Here is a 20,531-nt window from a genome sequence, read left to right on the forward strand (position 1 = left end):
ACACAAACAAACACTTCCCTCCACCAAGATTTGAAAGTATCTTGTCTCCTGATTGGTCCTCTGGTCAGGTATTCCAGGTTCACTGTTTGTTAACCCCTTACAGGTAAAAGAAACATTAACCCTTAACTTTCTGTTTATGACAGGACTACAGAAACAATGAGGAGTCCTTGCGGCACCTTAGAGACTAACCAATTTATTTGAGCATAAGCTTTCATGGGCTAAAACCCACTTCATCAGATGCATGGAGTGGACAATACAGTAGGGCAGGTATAACTACACAACACATGAAAAGATGGGAGTTGCATGACCAAGTGTGGGGGGGTCAGTACTAACGCGCCAATTCAATTAAGGTGGAAGTGGTCTATTCTCAACAGTTGACAAGAAGGGGTGAATACCAAGGGAGGAAAAGCTTATGCCTAAATAAATTTGTTAGTTTCTAATGTGCCACAAGGACTCCTCATTGTTTTTGCTGATACAGACTAACACGACTACCCCTCTGAAACCTATCACCATGCTAGGAGAATACAGAGACTTTTGAGAGCTCCAAGTAACAGCTAAATGCCAAGGAGAATAGAACATCAAACAAATATTTTTCTTTCCATGACAGAAGATAAATATTTGGCAGCACATTTAACTTTTAAAAAAAGTTTAAAAGTTACTCAAACAGAGTAGAGAACATTGCTGTAATTTTACTTTGCCTCCTAAAACATGTCCGGTCACAGTGGCTTTCTGAAGGAAATATTTACTAATTTAAGAAGTGTTTTCAGGCTTTAACACTGCTCGCATTTGCACAGACACCTCTGGTGGAAGAGTGCCACAGTAACATATTGGTTAAAATCAATTAAATAAAAATAAAATAAAGAAGCGACAGTGTCAAGAGTTACGATAATAATCAAGCTTTTAAGAGAGACAGTCCTTGCCCATGTTACTAATAACACCCTGAACCTGATTTACGTTTCACCATTGATGCTGTTAGCTTGCTTCATGCACTTCTCGCAACAGGGACAGTGAAAAAAGACTGATCTGGTCAATTTCAGTGTTTAGCGCTCAGGTAGTGCAGACATGCTGCTAGAATCACCGTATTTGTTATTTATTTAGATGTATACAGTGGTTTAAAAAGATACCTAGACAAAAAGCTCTAGGCACCGTGATCATCAATTAATCTTACACCACCACCCAGCAGAATTACAAATTATATATAACGACACAAACTTCATCCATTAGTGGCATTAAACAGTCACATGGTAACCAATTAACTCGGCCAGCCAGTAAATGAAAATAATCAGAAAGCTCTTCTCCAAACCCCAGCACTTCCTGGGAGATACTTTCAGCCTCCCCATAGAACCCTGTGCTAATAAAGTTTGTGGATGACAACACTGGGAGGTATTACCAATACAGGAGGAAAACCTGAACATCATACACAAAGATTTGGATGACTGTGAAAACTGGAGTAATAGAAATGGGACAACATCTAATTGTGCAACATCTAATGACAAGAATTTTTGCTGTAAGCTGGGGATGAATCAGCTGGAAGCAACAGGTATCAGATAGGTAGCCGTGTTAGTCTGGATCTGTAAAAGCAGCAAAGAGTCCTGTGGCACCTTATAGACTAACAGACGTATTGGAGCATGAGCTTTCGTAGGTGAATACCCACTTCATGCATCCGACAAAGTGGGTATTCACCCATGAAAGCTCATGCTCCAATATGTCTGTTAGTCTATAAGGTGCCACAGGACAGTCTGCTGCTTTTGGAATCAACAGCGGATGAGAAAGACTTGGATTATTGATTGATCACAAGATGACTATGAACTGCCAATGTCACGCAGCCATGAAAACAGCTAATAAAATCCTAGGATGCATCAGGCGAGGTATTTTCAGTAGAGACAGGGAAGTGTTAGTACCATTATACACTGGTGAGACCTCATCTGGAATACTGTGTGCAGCTCTGGTCTCCCACATGTAAGGAAGATGATTTCAGACTGGAACAGGTGCAGAGAAGGGCTACCAGGATGATCCAAGGAATGTGAACCTGTCTTATGAGAGGAGACTCAAAGAGCTTGGCTTGTTTAGCCTAACCAAATGAAGGCTGAGGGGAGATCTGATCCCTCTCTGTAAGTACATCAGAGGGCTAAATGCCAGAGAGGGAGAGGAGTTAATTAAGTTAAAGGCCAATGCTGGCACAGGAACAAATGGCTATAAACTGGCCATTGATAAGTTCAGGCTTGAAATTAGGTGAAGGTTTGTAACTATCAGAGAGGTAAAGTTCTGGAAGAGCCCTCCATGGAGTGAGTGGGGGTGAAAAACCTAACTTGTTTTAAGACTGAGCGTGATACGTTTATGGAGGGGCCGGTATGATGAGACTGCCAACAGTTGCACATGGCCCATCTGTGACTTCTATTAGCATATATCTCCAACGGCTGGAGATGGGACACTAGATGGGGAGGGCCCAGGTGTCCAACTGGTGGGTCTTGCCTATATGCTCAGAATCTGACTGATCACCGTATTTGGGGTTGGAAAGGAATTTTCCCCAAGGAGGCTCTGGAGGTTTTTCACCTTCCTCTGCAGTGTGGGGTGCGGGTCACTTGCTGGTTTAAACCAGTGTTAAATGGTGGATTCTCAGTAACTTGCAGTCTTTAAATGATGATTTGAGGACTTCAGAACTCAGCCAGAGGTTATGGGCCTACCACAGCAGTGGCTGGGTGAGGTTCAGTGACCCGTGACGTGCAGGAGGTCAGATGAGATGATCATGATGGTTACTTCCGGCTTTAAAGTCTAGGAGTCAAAATCATGTCTTATATGTGATTGCTGTTAAAAAAATCAATCCATAAACCCTCGAAGAAAACACTGGATACATTTGCTAAGATCATTTCTTATCCAAGTGGGAGCGTCTGAAGCTAGGGCCACGTAGTAATGAGGTTATACAGATTGCTGAGTCCCAGAGCAAACCCATTTCACTTCCTTGCAGTACTTAAGGTCAATCTATCTCTCAATGTATGCAACAGGGTACAAGGCAGAATCCCTGTGAAAAACCACGTGCAGCATCTAAGCTAAACGTTCCATGGGAAATGCACTGAACAAAGGAAAACAAGTCAAGGGGACAGCCAGGGCAAAGCTATGCAAACCACGTCACATGCCTTAAACCCTCTTGGCATTCTGACAGATCCCACCTACCAAGCCCGGGTCTCCCACAATAGGGTAGCTGTCGCCGCCTATGCAGGTGGTTTTCTTGACACTGACGAGTGATAACTATAGACACTATAGGTCTTGGTGGTTGATCTACCAACATGTTCTCCGCTAGCAATGACAGTGCTACATGCACAGCATGCAATAACTTCTTATCCCTGGCAAAGCCCGGGCTAAGAATTAAACTCCACATGTAATCTGGTCTTCCTTCTGGTAAAATGCCCAAGTGGACGATTTACTTTTTCTGTCAATATTATTCTTGGCCCACAGCTTTGTAATCAGTGCAGCCGAGGGGGAAGGGCAGATGCACTTGGAATGTGCTTTCTCCCTCTCTGTGCAGCCAGCACTTGTGATACAGTTTAGAATCAATAAACTTTTCCTCTGGTCACCGTCACTGTTTGTTGTCCTTTCCCTTCGCTGGCATTAGGCTGTTTTTCTAACCAGAAATCTACCAAACCCACTGGGGTTTGCGTGTGTATGGCGGCAAGTCAGACAGTTTCCTTTACTGCAAACATTGCGCGCAGTCGAACCAACGCTGCCGAGTGCCAAAACCAGAGCCCTTCTGGAGGCAGGATCAGTTCAAAGATGGAACTTTCTCCCAAAGCAAAGCTCCTTTTGAGGGGGCTTCAACAAAGCATCTGACCGAAGCAGCATTCACAAAGAACATGCTCTACTTTTCCACTCTTCCCTGGCCACAAGCTTTGCAAACTGCTGCCTGGACTAAGTAGGAGGGCATTTTTGCTAAGAGAGAGAGGAGACTCTTTGTTCTCTGAAAAAATTGGGCAAGGATAACTCAAACCTGCTACATCCATACTATGAAAAGGCAGAGCAGCCCGAACACTCAAAGCATCGTAAGCAAGGAGTAGCTTCAGGTCAAAGGCCTTTAACTGGTAACTCTGGCTATTAACAATGCTACAATGTGGTATAATGCTAATGTATTGGCCCAAGTGCAAAACAACTAACACCTCCTCCTCCCCCCAGTCAAACCAAAGGCAAAAAATTAACCCCCTATTGATTCAAGACCAGGTTTTCAGAACTGAATTAACTGACTTAAATGCCATATTCTTTCTTTATAGCCCCGATGGCTAAATACCACAGACTGGATGGAATTACACACACCGATGATAAATGCCCTTTTACACATACACTTATGAAAAGCAACACCCCCTTAAAATAATTCTCTCATCTATTTTAAACAAAAGGCAAGAACAACGCGCGATGGATGAGCAATGATTAACACTTGATAACATGCCATCCTGTCACACTGCCTCCCTGCCTGCCGCACCTGCAGAGCAATTGCACGTCACTCTCCCGCACACATTATGATGTATGTCACTTTCGTGGGGAATCAGAGCCCCACTGTGCTAGCAGCTGCACGCCCCTGAAGGAGAGAGAGCGAGCCCCTAGCTTAAAGCAGCAGAGCGTCCGGGTTCCAAAAGGACAGAGATGGTGGAGGACAGACGGACTTGTGGTTAATGATTTCTATTACCGTTGCACATAGGAGCCTAGCCATTGTGCTAGGCATTGTCCACATACGGAACAAAAAGCCGGTCCTGCCCCAAGGAGCTGATAATCTCAGGATAACACAAGAGACAGACGGATAAAGACAGATGGAGGGAGTACAAGGAAACAATGAGACAACATTGGTCAGCATGATGGGCACCGCACTGGGACTGAGAAGCGCTGGATTCTGCTCCTGTTTCTGTGTGACCCTGGGCAAGTCAAGTCACTGAACCTCTTTGGGCCTTGGGGATAACAATCCACCTTCTCCCTCACCCTTGGCTGTTTGCACTGGGAGTTCTCTGGAGCAGGGACTGTCTCTCGCTCTGTTTGCTCAGCAGAACCGGGTCCAGTATCAGTGCAGGCTCTGGGTGCTACTGGAATAACAACAAAGGGGGAGAAACACAGGTGGTTTGGTGACAGGAGGAGGAGGCTCCAGTAAAAACAGGCCTATGTGAGTGCCTGGAGCACTCCTTATGCGTCAGTGTTTTCTTTTAAAGTAGAGAGAAACTCTTCCCATGCCACGTGGATTCAAATGAATGAGATGATTTTCCTCAGCAATGTCTGCCATTGCAGCACACCAATCTGCTAACAGCAGGACACACGAGCTAGGACACCTAAGGAGCAATCTCTCTGCACAGCCAGGAACAGCTGCAGTCAGTGCCATGTATTGAAGACCAATCCTTTAGCAGCTGCACAGTCCTGGACCCGTAAAATCCCAGCGGTCCAGCTGAAAGGGGAGGCGTTGTCCTTACTGGAAATGTTATTGAATGGAACTCACCCCACTGGGTGGGAAATCCAGGCGAGAACATGTGGCAGTTTAACACTGTAGGACACAGCTTGTCCCTGACCATTTCATTCTACTTCTGTGACAGAGAGAACATCTGCCTCCAACATTTCTAAAGTTAGGGCCTTCCCGAACAGTGTATCTCATATCATTGCCTGGCACTTCCTATTTTTTTAAAATTTGTAAAATTCACCTAAATTATAAAATGCTGAAAGAGCAAAGAGAGGGTCCACAGCTTAGTAAGAGAACAGAGCTTTCCTGGAAAGCAATCTGCTAAAAGATTTGAGCTCCGTCAAACTGGCCTGGAAGGGATTTTCAGAGTCAAGGGCTCCCCAGAAATGTGCCTTCCCCTGATATTTCCATCTTTTTGCGGGAGGTCTGTGTAGAGGCGACCAGAGCCTGGGACAGGGGTAGGCTTAAACACTAAAGGAAATGATCTAAACAAACAAACAGCTCTCAGGGCTCAGACTTCCAAGAAGTAGGGTCTGCTGCACAGGGGGCAGGGGTGGAATGTTGCACTGTGCAGAGTACACAAGCCGGGGGCAAGTATGCTGCTCCTGTTCAAAGGAACCATATCGCTCCCCACCTTGAAGCATGAAGCCTTGTGCTAGCAGGACTCTGGAACTAGCTGGACAGCACCACCTCCCCCCAACCTGTCCCGGAGCTCTAGCAGGTAAGGAGAGGATTTAATTTGCGATTATGTGCATTTGGCTAACATATTCCCCTCTGCTTTGTCTCTAAAGGTAGCCTGCAGACAGACCTACCTCCTGGAAAGGCAGGATCTGGCCCTATTCTCATGCCTGTGGAAATAAGGATTTTCAGAGGGATGTCCAAGCACATCCTGCTGTATTGCAAACAAATTGATCTCATTATCCTCAAACCACCCCTAATTGATAGGTGTCCAGTCTGGCTTTGAAAATCTCCAGCCAAGGTGATCCCATCACCACTCTTGGCAAAGCCCCGTATTATGAAATTTTCTATCACATTCTCCTGGCATTTCCCCTGCTGCAACTTCAGCACATGGACAGTTTGTTCTGTCCTTGTTGGCTAATGAGTATAATTGGTCCTTGTCCTCTCTATTATGACCCACCTGCTTCTCTATACAGGAGTTACCACACAGTACTCTCATCACCCCCACAGTCTCTTTTTTATAGCCACACACTCAAAAGGAGACTATTTACTTTAAAAAGAAAAGGGAAAAATACTCTTTTCATTTTGTCTAAGGACAAAATATTCAGTTTCTCTCTTCCCCTCCCCCTCTTCCAAGCTAGGAAGGGCAAGTTTGGAATCAACAAACTTTCCTAGCTCTGAACAAACATGCAAAGGCTCACAGGGGTAGGTGCTGGTACACTGACTATTACCTATTCCATTTTTGCACCCCCTGGACTCTGGAGCTACTGGAGGTCCCTGGATTAAACCAGAGCAGCTCCAGAGGCTGGTCTGTTTTATATCCTGGCTGCAACAGTTCTGTCAGCCCTCCAGGATTGTCCTGGAATCTCCAGGAAATCTAGATTAATGGGGAATTAGAGATTACGTCACGTGATGAAACCACCAGGAATACATCCAACCAAAACTGGCAACCCTACAACGGCTGCGTACTAGTATAGCCCATGCCTAGTTGGTGTGGCAGTCTGTCCCCTAATGGTGGCTGGGCCAGCCATGGATGCTGATGAGCCCGTTAGAGGCTTAGCTAACAGAGCTGGGTCTCTTAGGTTCCGATGTCTTGGGTTCAATTCCCACTGCTGACAATCCACTCAGAGGCATCATGTTACATTAGCAGCAGCGTTCCTAAGATAGGGCGTACAGAATAATGCTGATCTCAATTCAATTCTTTGAGGACAAACCCATTCCATGATTTAAGAAGCGCATGACTTTATATTTCTGTTCGAGTTGTCACTTTGAATTCAAACTCTTTAGGAAAAGATGCATAATAGTCTTAATGATCTCATTGAGCAGTTTAAATTCAAATTGCGGAGCACTCGCAACACCACACAGGCAACACTTTCCATAAATTACTCTCAAATTCAATATGTCGCTTCACAAAAACAAGAATAAAGGGTTTAAAAATTCCTAAAACATTCTTTAAATTATAGCTTCTCTTTTCTTATCCAATTTAAATTGTTACATTATTGCTAACTTAGTGCTGAAATATCTACATATATGATTTAGAATTCTTTTAAAAAACAGATGTAATTTTACAGTGGGGATTGACCTCAGACTTTAGATCTGTGCACGTTAATGTTACTTCACAGGCCTCTCTCTCTCAGAAGCAATCAGCACTGGTCTAACTTCTCCCATCCAAATTAATGGGAGTTTTGCCATTGATTTCAATGGGAGCAGATTCAGAGTCCAAGGCCAGAAGGAATCACCAGACCAACAAGCATGACCTGCAAAAAAATCACCAACATACTAAATGCAGGTCCCACTGTGCTATGCAAACATATTGCAGGAGACAGAGCCACTTACAATCTAAATGGACAAGCCAGACAAATGGTGGGAGAAAGGGAGTATTATTATTCCATTTTTGCCACCGGGGAACTGAGGCACAGAAAGATTAGGGTAACACTTTCCAAACCACACTCTCCTAACAAACCTTAAGAGTTCAAGGCCCACTGAAAATTAATGGGACAGTCTCCTCAGTGATTTACAAGCTTTTACATTTTTTTTTTTTTTTTACCCTAAATGATTTCTCCAGGGAAGTTGACAACACCAGGAAAGAGAAAAGTTGACAACACAGAAAATAGCTGAAGCAGGAATCGAACCCACATCTCCGGAGTTTTGGCTTGGCACCTGAAATACTGCACCATTTGACTTCCCCAGTTCCAGGTGGAGTTGTTAAAAATGGAAGGCCAGCTCTGCCTCATGATAACTTGGCTCTTGTTAGTTCACCTCTCATTGCGTCCAGCCCCCTAATTTTTGACATTCTTCTCTGAGGTCCCTCAGCTTTGACTACTGAATATTTCCAGTTTGCCTGAAGAATTTTTTATGCTTTCTCCCATCCTCTTCCCCAAGGCACCCAGCCAGCTCCATCAGGTCCTGATACTTGGTGACCTTGACACTCATACAACAGGGAAAACCTGGGAAGGTACTCACCATCTTATTGCAGGCAGTGGCAATGACAGGTGCTCAGCATCTCTCAGGACTTGGCCATACAGATCATTTATCACTGACTGTTACCACACGGGGAGCAACTGCCAAGAAGCAGGGATGAAGAATGGAAGGAAATTTCGATGTCCCAGAGAAAGTCATCAGGACATCAAAAAACACTCCCATTTGCAAAACAGCAGCATCCCTGCCAGACCAGTATGTCTGGTTAACCTTGCGTTCAGTCCTTATGGTAATACTATCGTTGGAAAGGAGACAGCTGGCACGGCTCGAACATCTTGCTCTTCAATCTTTTATGACAATGTTTGCAATATTCCCCTTAACCTCTTCTTTATACAAACCCAATGCAAAAACTTCCCCAAATACTGAGCAAGCAAACCAAAGGCTTTTGGCAGTAAATTTCTCTGCAAGAGGGAAAAAGTATATTAACATTGACAACAGATTGTAGCCCCGCTACATGGCTCATGTATCGGAGGATCTAGTTAGACTGGAGACATATCGTCACATTTTAGGGGTTAGATTGACTGCAGTAGTGACAGGGGGTGACACATCTGCCCGATGTTAACACTTCACTTATCACAACTGCTTTTAAGTGACCGCAGGTGTCTTGATGCAGGGAGGAAGATGGTGTTTTAGGAATAAAATTAATAATACTGAGCAAAAGCATGAGAACCAGAATTAAAAATGCATTTGTAGAATTTAGCAATTGCAATGCAATAGTCGTCAGTCTTTATTAAATGCTTTTGTTTGGGTGCTTAAAAGTTAGGAACTAATTCTAGGATCAAACTCAAGTTCTCAACACTGTGTGGCATTTTTTTTCTGAGATGGGGATAAGGAATTGGTCAAGGGGTGAGTGACTGTAGGTTTTGGACCTGACTCTGTTTGAACATTTTGTGTTAAGAGGAGCAATGATAAACAAAACCAGAGAGATACTTTTGCGGGCTTTTATCATCAATATTGACCAGTAGCATGGTCAAGGCTAAACGTGGGTAACTGGAGTTTACCAACATCTCACTGGGGGAATTTGTATTTTAGTTTAGGTTAGTTTACTCACTTCTTTTTTTTTAAACACGAGATCACTGATATTAACTAATTAAACATAATTTCCGTTGCAGCCTTAACTATGGCTCCACCACCCCAAGAGTAACATCGGAAACGTCTGCCAATTTTTAGCTGTTCAAAAGCTTTCATTTTATTTGCCTGTGGCCTGACTATGCAGACACACATGGTGCAGTCACTCAGAGCGAACTATCAGAAGAGCAAACAGTTCCTGGTTTATAAATCTGGAAGAGGCAAACACTTTCTTGTCTTCTTTCATATCAGAGAGGCAGCATGGTTTAGTGGTTTGAGTATTGGAACAGAAGCCAAGAATTCCTGGGGCCGGAATAAATTGGGGTAGCTCTATTGAGCTATGCTCCTTTATGCCACCTGAGAATTTGGCCTCTACTTTCTAAGCCTGCTTCAGTCACTGATTTGCTGTGCAGCCATGGGCACATCATTCAGGCCCCAACGCAGCAAAGCACAAGACTTTCAAGAAGACTTGGACTCTAGAGTTGCTTTTGAAATGGCACATAGGCTCCGAAGTCATCTAGGCATGTTTTGAAAATACATATTTATGTGCCATTCCAGACAACGGGACTTAGGCACGTGCTTAAAGTCCAGCACATGCTTAAGGGCTTTGCTGAATCAAACTCTTGGCTCCAGTTTCCCCGTCCGGATGTTTAAAATCACTGCCCCTATTTATGTAATGCTATGGGTATGTAACTCCATTAATGTTGTTTTCACATCAGCAACAGATCGGATTCCCAGGAGTGGTTTGTACCAGGCCTTTAAGCTTCTTTTTTTGTGGCTTGTGCAGGTGAACATTTAAAGGACACTTTTAATTTTTTTGCCGAATCATTTCAAAGAAGCTATAAAAATAAAAAGTTTATCCTTTCCTCTGCGTTCAAAGCAGTAGTGTGGAATTTACTATTGCAGATGCAGCCAAGCAATTATCATTGCTTTATCCCTTAAAAAGACAGAAGATAAATTTGAAAGAAGATGAGGAACAGAATCCTTCTGTATTTTTTCTCTCATCCTTTTATCTCCCAACATAGGACGTTTACTGAACCCTTGCCAACAATTCACTTAGGCTAATGAAGTGTATAAGTAATAGGATTAAATAATCTCAACCCATTATTACAGTGACTAATGCAGATGTTCTCCCAAACTAAAACAGATGCGCAATGAAGAAATAATGCCTGGTTTAAAAAAAAAATAGTATTAACCTACCAGCAGATCCCAGCCCGAAGTCAATGGGACATTTAACTTCAGCGATATCAAGCACTGCCCCGAGTGTATTACGACACACCTTGCAATGAATTATGGTCTCCTCCCAAGGGCTAACACACGTGCCACAAAATTAACCTTAAGAATTTGATGGCACAATAATTTTAATGCTAACATTAAAAAGAGAAATGGTTTTAAAAGCACATCTTCAATCAAAAAACCATTTCGTTCTTAAGAGCCAATTAACCAGGACCATCCACCACTGCTACTGTAAATAAGGCAGCATCAATCCTCCATTATTGCATTCAACACTTTAGCAATAATCCCACTGCAAAGGACATGTAGCAATGGCAAGGAATAATGAGGCATTGTTATCATGTTCTGAAGTAGTAATGATAATAAATAATAAAAAAGTGATGAAAGAACGTTACCAAGGAATTAAAGCTTTTACCAAGTAGCAAATGGGTTTCAGGTATTGGGTCTCAAGAAGGCCTGATTCTGGGAAGTGCCAAACCCTCATTTCCCCCCTGACACAATGTGAATGCGGAGTGCTCAGCATCTCACAGGAGGCACTCAGTTCCTTGCAGGACAGGCTCCTGATCTTGCAAAGGAAACTCAAAGTTGGAGGCTTAGTTCCCCTGGCTGTAGCCCCTCACCTTGCAGTTAGGTGAGAATAAATATAACTGAGCGATGTTTGACAAAAGCCAGTGTTGAGAGAAAGGATTCTAGGAATTAGAGAGAAATCTACACAAAGATGATTCATCGGTCTTCACAGAATTTTTCTGCGATATTCTGCAGCTTCAGTTATTCTAAATACAGGGATTATAACTATTTTTTCCCCTCAAACTGCCAAAATACCAGGGCATGGTAAATGCAGATTCTGTAATGGGTAATGGGTGTACCACAAAAGGCATCTGGATTCAAAGGCCCTTGAAACTGGTGGATGGACCCCTACTGATTTCAAAGGGCAACGGATGGGGCCTAAAGTTTGCATGCTGTTCGGTGGCTTTTATCGTTCTGTGTGGTTGCAAAGTTACGTCATGATCCTTCAGTCTCACTCCTCCTTCAGTGGGAGTTTTGCTGACCCAAGGATCTCAGAATCAGGTCTCTTACAGTGGAAAGCTTTTGGGAACAGGGCTTTCTCCTAAGAGTGCTGTTACTTCTCTTCCCAGCCAGGCTGAGATTATCACAAGAAAATGTTCTTTCTATTTTGGCATGTTTGTTTTAAGGCCTGGATGGACACCAGAAATCATGTGCAAGAGGGAGAGGGGGAAAAAAATTAACTTTTTTCTGAACATCACGGATGGGTCTGTTCTTACTCTATCCAAGCTGAGTTGCTCACCCTTAATTGTAAGGCGACGCTGCAATCTACAGCAGGGAGGGGTGTATCAACAGATGTCTAAACTCTGTTGGTTTGTATTCATGTTGAAAAGAAGCCTTGGCACTTACGATGTAGCAAGGTTCACAATACGCTTTCTTCTCCACTGCGTAGAAAGGCTGGCCTCTGAGCTTGTTACCACAGGTCACGCAGGTAAAACATTCCACGTGGAACACTTGGTCCATGGCGGTGCAGCCAGTGCCTTCCCCGACAACATTCTCACCGCAACGGGAACAGCGGCCTGGGGGGAAAGAGAGAAGAGACGTCCTAATCATCTCAAAGCAGTGAATACGGGGGTTCCCTGGTGCTAGCTTGAGGTACAATGTCACAACATGGTCATGTACAATTCCTGTCCTCCGCCGCAAAGAACAATCTCGTGCCTAGGAAAGATGTGCACATTCTGGAGGATCAGATGGCTCTGGGGCTGGACCCCAGGCTCTGGTGCCTTTCACTTGTATGTCATTACACCGAATGCAGCCCATACCAATGGAGACTAACACTTGTCACCTATGGAAGGCTGTTTGGTGGCTTACGTGAGTAGTCTCAATGCAGCTCCCTGCATTCTCGCCCCAGGAACCGCCAGCGCAGTGAGCACCATTGGTAGGAGTCGCAGCAAAGAAATTAAGGACTGAATGGCTAGGGAGATTGCAACACCAATCTCTCACGCTGCAGGCATACAGTTCTACAGAAACAGACAATCCAGGGTGCACACACAGAGACAAGACACAGCAGGCACGGACAAAGACCGGGCTTGGCTGGAGAAGCTGATGCAGAAGTGCTTTGTGGGACGCATGTTTTAAAGGGGAGGGATGCTGAGTGAAGTTGCTTAGCTCACGAGAAAGGGCACTTCCGAAAAGAAGCCTGTGGTACAGAAGCTGAAAAAGGGAAGGTGGGAGTACTCAACGCAGTGAAAAGCACTTCTCCGAGGGACATCACTCATTTCAGCCCCACTCTGCTGTTCTACGCTGCTGACTGTTGATGTTCCACACTACTAGCGTTCAGCATTGATAATGATTTAGCTCAGACATGCAGCATTATGGAACAGAGATAGTGCCAGGTTCTCAGCTGGTGAAATTCAGCATAATTCCACAGAGTTCAACAGAGCAATAAAGATTTGCGGTAGGGTGACCAGACATCCCAATATAATTGAGACTGTCCCAATATTAGGGGCTTTGTCTTATATAGGCAACTATACCACCCGTCCACCCCCCCAAAAAAAAGTGTCCTGATTTTTCACACTTGCTATGTTGTCACTCTAATTTATAGAAGCTTAGGTTTCTACCCCACTAAAGGAGGAGATTTCATGGACATATCTAGTTTTCTGCATGAATAATTTCTGTGTCCCTCCTTTTGGGTCTTGTCAGACATTATTATTTATAATTTGTATCACTGTAGCACCTAGAAGACGCAGCCACGGACCAGGACCACATGGTGCTAGATGCTGTACGAACACAGAACAAAATCACGGTCCTCGTCCCAAAGGTTTCCAACTTAAATACAAGACAAGAGACGATGGCTGGATAGACAGGTGGGGGAGCAGAAGGGAACAGTGGGACAATATTGCATCACACCTTTGGGATTTGGCAAGTGGAGTGAGACGGTTGCTAGCGAAGTGAAGACTATGCAAAGAGGGCAGGATGATGGCCAAGAGATGGCTGTTCAAATGGCATCACACATTCAGTTGAAAGATGTCCTTTCAAATAATTAAATAACCCAACCACAAAATGTGCAATAATTTAGTGGCGCGTGTGTATCTATCTGAAAAATTAAATCCCTTGTAAAGTTTAATAGAAAATCAGCCTGCTCAATTGTCCAGGTGGCTGAAACTGTCTACTGCTTGCATGGAAGAGATGATGACATGAATGCCCATGTGCTTACAGCTTCTTCACTGCCTGTCCCAAACTAGTGCACGGTGCGGCTATACGGCAACAGCTGTTGTGCTGGGCAAGCGCGTTTCAGCAGCAAGTAAAGGGGTTCCAGGACATAAATCATGGAAGGCACTTTAAGACTCTTCAGAATGAGGTGGGCAAGGTGATATTTGAGATCTCTTAAGAGAGCTTGGAATGGAACCCAAATCATTCTTATTTGTGTAGTTGCATCAGTGTAGTTGGCACTGTAAGGGATACATAATACAGACCCTGCCGCAAAGAACTTACAGTATGAGCAACCTGGTGGGAATACTTTAGGTCAGAGAGCAGATAGGAGCACACTGGGAAGCCCAGCTGGGGGGATGTGACAGGGTGGGGGAGACCTTGCCTAGTGCAGTACTGAATGGGCCCTGGAACTTTGGCTTCTGTGGTTCAGGGCTCCAGTGGTTCCGGGGCAGGAGCCAGCAAGGAGAATCCTTCCTCTCCAGCAGTCAGCCCAGACTGTGCTGGGCTACTCCCTCTTATACTGCTGCTACATCTGGAGCATGCCCAGTAGGGACGCGGGGGTGTGGTTTCCTCTACCCACAGTGAGGAGCTAACCCTTCCCCATCCAGTGCAGGGTAAGTTCACCCTGTCACAGGGGAATAAATAGATTTTTTTTCTTAAAGTGTAGCTTTCTAGATCATTCGCTCTTGGTGTCCTGATTCACAGCCCCATGCTCTAACCACTTTGCTATGCTTCCTCTTACATGGATGTCCCTTGCCATACTCGGAGAGGAGTAATTTAGGACGCAGTACGTGGTGAGAAAGTGGTGGAAAAGTTTCCTAACAATGAGGACCAAGGAACAGTCTCTCTGCAGCAACGAGACAGATGAAATGGACTAAAAAGGTCTTTTTCATCTGTGACATGACAGAGCCCCCCATTACCCTCCCTTCTCTGGGTGGACAAGGCCAAGAGTGCTCAGTGGTCATCCAAAGCGCTTACGCAGCATTGCTGTAATAAGAAGTGACGCCTGGGGAGCAGTTAATATCTCTCTATGTAAAACATGAAATTGAAAGCCATTAGTGTATTACTTCACACAGCGTTCTTCCAGAGGGAATACTCTCCAGGAGAACTTAACCTCCCCTGTGTGCCGTTCTGTGATCATTCAGTATCATTTTTATGAGGCATTTGGACTCAGAGTAATGTAATGTCTATGCAAACGCTTCTCAGTTTCCTGTGTTAATATGTGAATGGAATATGCGGCATCGTATTTTCCCCTGCCTTCTATTCATCATTCAGCCAGTTCCCATGCACTTGAATATACCTCTTCCTCCGGCCAGTGCGTCACTTTCATTTGCTACAGCAAGCTATTTGCCGGCAACTTTCCTGGTTAAGGCTCTGCACTGGGACGCGGGAAATCTGGGTTCATTTCCCAGCTGAGCTACCAACTCGTGTTATGACCTTGGGCACATGCCACAAAGGGAGAGATCCACAATGGGGATTTAGTGTCGCGGTATCTAACTTTAAGCACCTGGCTTCCCAGTGGACTCCTTAGCCCCTGGGGAGCATGAGGCACCTCCGAATGGGAGTCAGATGTCAGCATGCTCAGTGGAGGACTGCCTATCCTAATCAATCGGAAATACCAAGGAGAGGGCCTGATCCTTGATAAGGACTTTGGTGCCTCCTTCTGGCCCACTTAGACACCCATCTCTGTTCGGGATTGGTAGGCATCAATCCTCTCCTGGAGTTCGGCTCCCAAGCCAGATCAACTCCTTCTCACAAAACAACATGCTGCTGGTGCCCCAACCACTCCTCTACCCCAGTAGTTAGACCCCCACTCAAGACAGGTGACACCTGGGTTCAAATCCTCACATTGCCTGAGTTGGAGCAGGGATTTGAACCAGGTGCTCACATATTATTACAGGGGCCAGGGGAGTACTTGGTTGCTCCTAAGGTTTTCCTCCAGGACTTCTGCTGTTCCAGCTTTCCCCAGCCCACACAGCTTCAGCCATTCTGGGTTTTTGCACAGAATTCCCATTCAAGTACTAGCCAAGCCTAACCCATCTTAATTTATCAGCGGTTCCCAGCTTTCACTGTTACATCTGAAGACAGAGGTGCTGCTGGAACCAGTCACCCAGGAGAGCTGAAGGGCCCAAAGATGTCTTCAGAAGTCTATGTGTAAACTGGGATGCTGTGGGACGGCTGCATATCATGGGGTGCAACGGGCAGGATGTATGCTGGGGATCAGGAGGTATAAGGTCTGTTCTCAGCTCTGCTATTGATAGCCGGGGAGGAAGTCACTTAAGCCAAAATCTTCAAACCTGGGAGCCTAAAGGTAGGTTCCTAAATCCATATTTAGACCTAGAAATACATACAAGTGCCCTGATTTTCAGGATTTGTGGGTGTTCGCTACTTCTGAACCCTCCTCCATGCCACTTCTGTGTACTCATGTGCCAAAATACAGATTTAGGATCCCATCTCTAGGCCCCCATGACTGAAAACATTGGCTGCCTCTGGGCCTGGGTTTGACCAAAGCTGAATACCTGTAGCCACTGGGAAGTCAATGGAAACTGCAAGCACTGAATACCATTCAACATATCGTCTGTTTTTAGCTGAAACCTCTATGGCACAATCAGCCTGTGAGAAGAAAAAAACAATCCATGTGACAGATAATGCACTCTCTACCATTGCTGCCGCAAAGAATGAAGGTATACTTTTCCTGCGGGCCAATCACACAAGACCATTGCTAATTGTGAACAAATTTGTGGCTAGATTCACCTCAATTAAAGATCCCATGTTTCCTTTCTCAATATTTTCCTGCTGCCTCCAACCAACTAGTTAATGTCTATACCTGAGTCCAAGCACTATTACTTACCAGGAAAGGCTAGGCACGCAAACCTCGGAGAACAAACAGATTGCGCACAACGATTACAAAAATAACCTATGAGAAAAATAGTGGGTGGCATATTACAATAGCAACACAGAACAACATGACCCAGTTGCTTCCGACAGAGACAAAGACACAGACAGCCCTTTAAAGGCAGGTTAAAGACAAATGACGAAACTAACAATAAACTTCACCAAGATGGATCTGTGCAGCATCACCATTTCCGCCCCCCACCCCAAGCTTTCTTTTCCCCACCGCTGCTGAAATGGATTGTATTGGCAGCTACTCTTGGAGTTCTGCAATGCCTGGAGCAGATGCAGCACCGTCAGGGCATGCTTCCTTCATGTTGCCCCAACCAATGTGCCTCAGTCTTAACCTGCAGGGACAGGTTTTAGGGGATGTTCAGTCTGTGTCCACTGAGAGTTCTCTGAGGAGCTGTCAACAGCAGGTGCCACTATAGGTGATAGTTTCATAGCAGAAATTGGTGGACAGTAATGCACCAGCCTTTTCTTCTGTAACTTTCCTGACTAAACCCAAATGGGGTCTCAGTTACATAAAGGTTTGGAGTATTATGACGTGGGTCCAGGGAGGTGAAGGGAAGCCCCAAGTGAGCCTCATGCCCTGTCCCTACTACTGCTGGGAGAGATCTCCGGGAAGCGGCTGCTTTCTCACCTTCCCCTGAACCTGACATGACTAAGGGAGAAGCCCGCATGGATCCCCGCGCGCCTCTTCTCCAATTACGGGAAGTCTGTTCCTTTGGTCAGCCTGAGTGGGATGAGTGGGAGGAACGCTAGAACACAACCGTAACCCATCACCACGATGAAACAACCCAACACTTGGTCCTTCTTTTAAACAGGATCTATCATTGCCTATAACACACCCGAGCTGTTCTAGCATGGTAAGGAAGGCGTTGCACCCTTCTGCCAAGAAGCCAGTGTGACCTCGTGCTCTTGGACCAATATCTCTGCGTTTCTGTTTCCCATCTGTAAAATGGAGATAACACAACATGTGTCTGTCTTATCTATTTAGACGGTAAGTTCTTCGGGGGCAGTGATAGTCTCTCATTGTGGGTACAGCACTCAGACAAAACCATATAAACAGCAACAATAATAATGAGTAGAAAGCAAACGGACCTTCACCCACAAAAGGCTTTAAATTCAGGCATTCAAAGAAATGTCTATAGACTGTAGAGTATACTACAGTTAATCAAAACAAGGTCACGTCCCCTGACACTTATTGATTACACTTAAATTTCCCTTGATCAGCCCAATGTGCTCCCTGGTTTTCATTGCTGCTGGGATACAATAAACGAGAAGAAATAGAATACATTGCCTTTACCAAAGTGTATTACAGTATTTTTCATATGTAAATACATTGCACCAAATATCAAGCTAAAAGCTCCCCTGGCATTCTCAAGACCCTGGTATATTCTCCAGTGCTATTTTTCTAATCATCTCTGCTTAGGAGCTCTCCAGCAAGTGTGTTTTAGGAATTCATGGCACATCTTCCTTTTGGACAATTTTGAATCGGCTGGCAATGGATGTGGAAAAATCATTATTCCTAATGAAGAAATATTGACGCGAAAAGAGCATTTCGAGGACAACATTGACCATAACTCAACAAAACAACAAGGTTCCTCCCCCCTTCTCTGGTGACTTTCGTCCAAGGGTTTTCGAGCACTCCACAAAAATCTGTTAATCCTCACAGCCCCGTGCAAGGTAGGCATGGTTATCCCCAATAGAACTAGAGAAACGGGGCACAGAGAGAGGCTACTGCTACTACTAAACTCCACTATACAACACTTCTCAAAGGAAGCAAGCATTATCATTAGCTCTGTTTTGCAGATGGGGAAAACCGAGGTACAGAGAAGGAAGTGACTTGCCCAAGGTCTCCCAGCACACCGGTGGCATAGCTGAGACTAACATCCAGGCTCCCAAGTCCCAATCTAGTGCTATAACCACTAGACTACACTGCCTCCCTTCACGAACAGGGGTGAGACACTTGCAGAAGTCCACACTACTGTGACAGAGCTTAAAACAAAACCCAGAACTCCTGGAGCTCTGGTTAATGTTCTACTGGCCATGCACACAACAGGCTCCTTGATTTTGCCCAAGCTGACAGGAGGGGAAGCTTTCCTCTGGAGGAGAGTGAATATTATTATCTGGCTGAGGAAAGGAGGTGCTTGTCCAAAAGGGGTTATGCTAGGAAGGGTGTCTTGTCCATGACCTCTCCCAAGATAGTACCATCGCTCTGGAGGCTGGTGCATAGGGCTAGAGGCAGTTTGCACTCCCATAGTCTTCTTCATGTGGAATTCCCACTGCGGCAGTGTCATAAGTAGATAGGTAAGGTAAGGGTTAATTTTCTTTTACTGTAAAGGGTTTACAAAGGGAACCAAACACCTGACCAGAGGACCAATCAGGAAACCGGATTTTTCAAAAGTAAGGGTGGGAACCTCTGGAGGTTTTTGGCTTTGTTCTCTGTCTTTTTTGTTTTCCTTGGCTGTGGTAGAAAACAAGCTTTTCTTTCTAAACTCCCTCCTTTATTCTCATATTTCCACTAAAATTCTTAGTGAGTACAAAAGGAAACAAAGTTATCGGCTGTGATTGTGCTTTTGATATTGTATTGACCTGAATTGTTTGATTTGCTGGACTTGATTTTGAATTGGGTTAATTTTAATCAGACTGTGTTATTCTATATTTTTCTTATAAGCAAGGAGCCTGTATTTGATCTTCTTAATGCTGTATTATTGTTTCTGTATTTTCTTTCTTTTATAGAAGTTTTCTTTTTACACTTGTGGAAGTTTCTTTCCTAGTGAGGCAAAGGAGGGAATAGCCAGGCTGTGGGTTAATTCCATATCGTCCCCAGGGCGGAAACAGGCTACGGGGAAAAAGAGAAAGAATCACTTTAGTTTCCCTGTGTTTGAAACTGTCTCTTTGGAGAGAAAGGAGACAAGGTTTTCTTGGTATTGTGATGTAAAGGAGATTGCATCAATTCCCTCCAGTGGCTCAGAGCAGGACGCCGGAGAGAGGGAAGGGAGGGGGGATTTTTCCCTTACCGGTAGACTCAGATTTCTGAGTCGTGGGGGGTCTTCCCAAAGGAAGTTGGGGAGGCCACAGAGGGGGTCCCCCAAGGAGTATTTGGGGAACCCAGGCTGATAAGAGCCTAAATCTTATCTGGTGGCAGCGAAGTAAAATCCAAGCTGGTAGTGAGCTTGGGGGAGGTTCAGGTAAGCACCCAGATTTTGGACGCTAAAGTCCAGATCTGAGGCAGACGTTTACCACAGGCAGACTCTGGGGAGGACCTAACCAAGCCAGGCAGAAGCGTTCTCCCTTGGATTCTAGCGAACGCCCCTTTCGGAAGCTCTGCCCTCGGGCTGGAGCTCCCAACAAGCCTAGCAGATGGTCAGGCTCGTGAATCTGCTCTACTTTTCAACACTGCAGCAGACCTGGATTCATACTTCAGCCCTGCCTGAGATTCAACACTACAGTTTTTGCTCCTGGAGTAATTTGAGGCCAAACCTTTAAGAAGTGATTAGGGATCTGGGGTGCCTGATTTTACACACCTTAAAAGGGA

The 20,531-nt window shown here is 44.9% G+C and overlaps 1 protein-coding gene across 7 annotated transcripts in view; it reads right to left on the reverse strand.

Moving 5' to 3' along the window:
• LPP (LIM domain containing preferred translocation partner in lipoma) overlaps positions 1-20,531 on the reverse strand; it is a 454,652-nt gene that overhangs the window by 64,590 nt on the left and 369,531 nt on the right. For all 7 annotated transcript variants that reach the window (XM_032777311.2, XM_032777310.2, XM_032777322.2 and 4 more), the window contains one exon: positions 12,293-12,462. In XM_032777311.2, coding sequence (XP_032633202.1) covers positions 12,293-12,462 — 170 coding nt within the window. The remainder of the gene's footprint in view (positions 1-12,292; positions 12,463-20,531) is intronic.

The sequence above is a fragment of the Chelonoidis abingdonii genome, chromosome 8 (assembly GCF_003597395.2).
Source record: "Chelonoidis abingdonii isolate Lonesome George chromosome 8, CheloAbing_2.0, whole genome shotgun sequence".
Taxonomy (NCBI): Eukaryota; Metazoa; Chordata; order Testudines; family Testudinidae; genus Chelonoidis; species Chelonoidis abingdonii.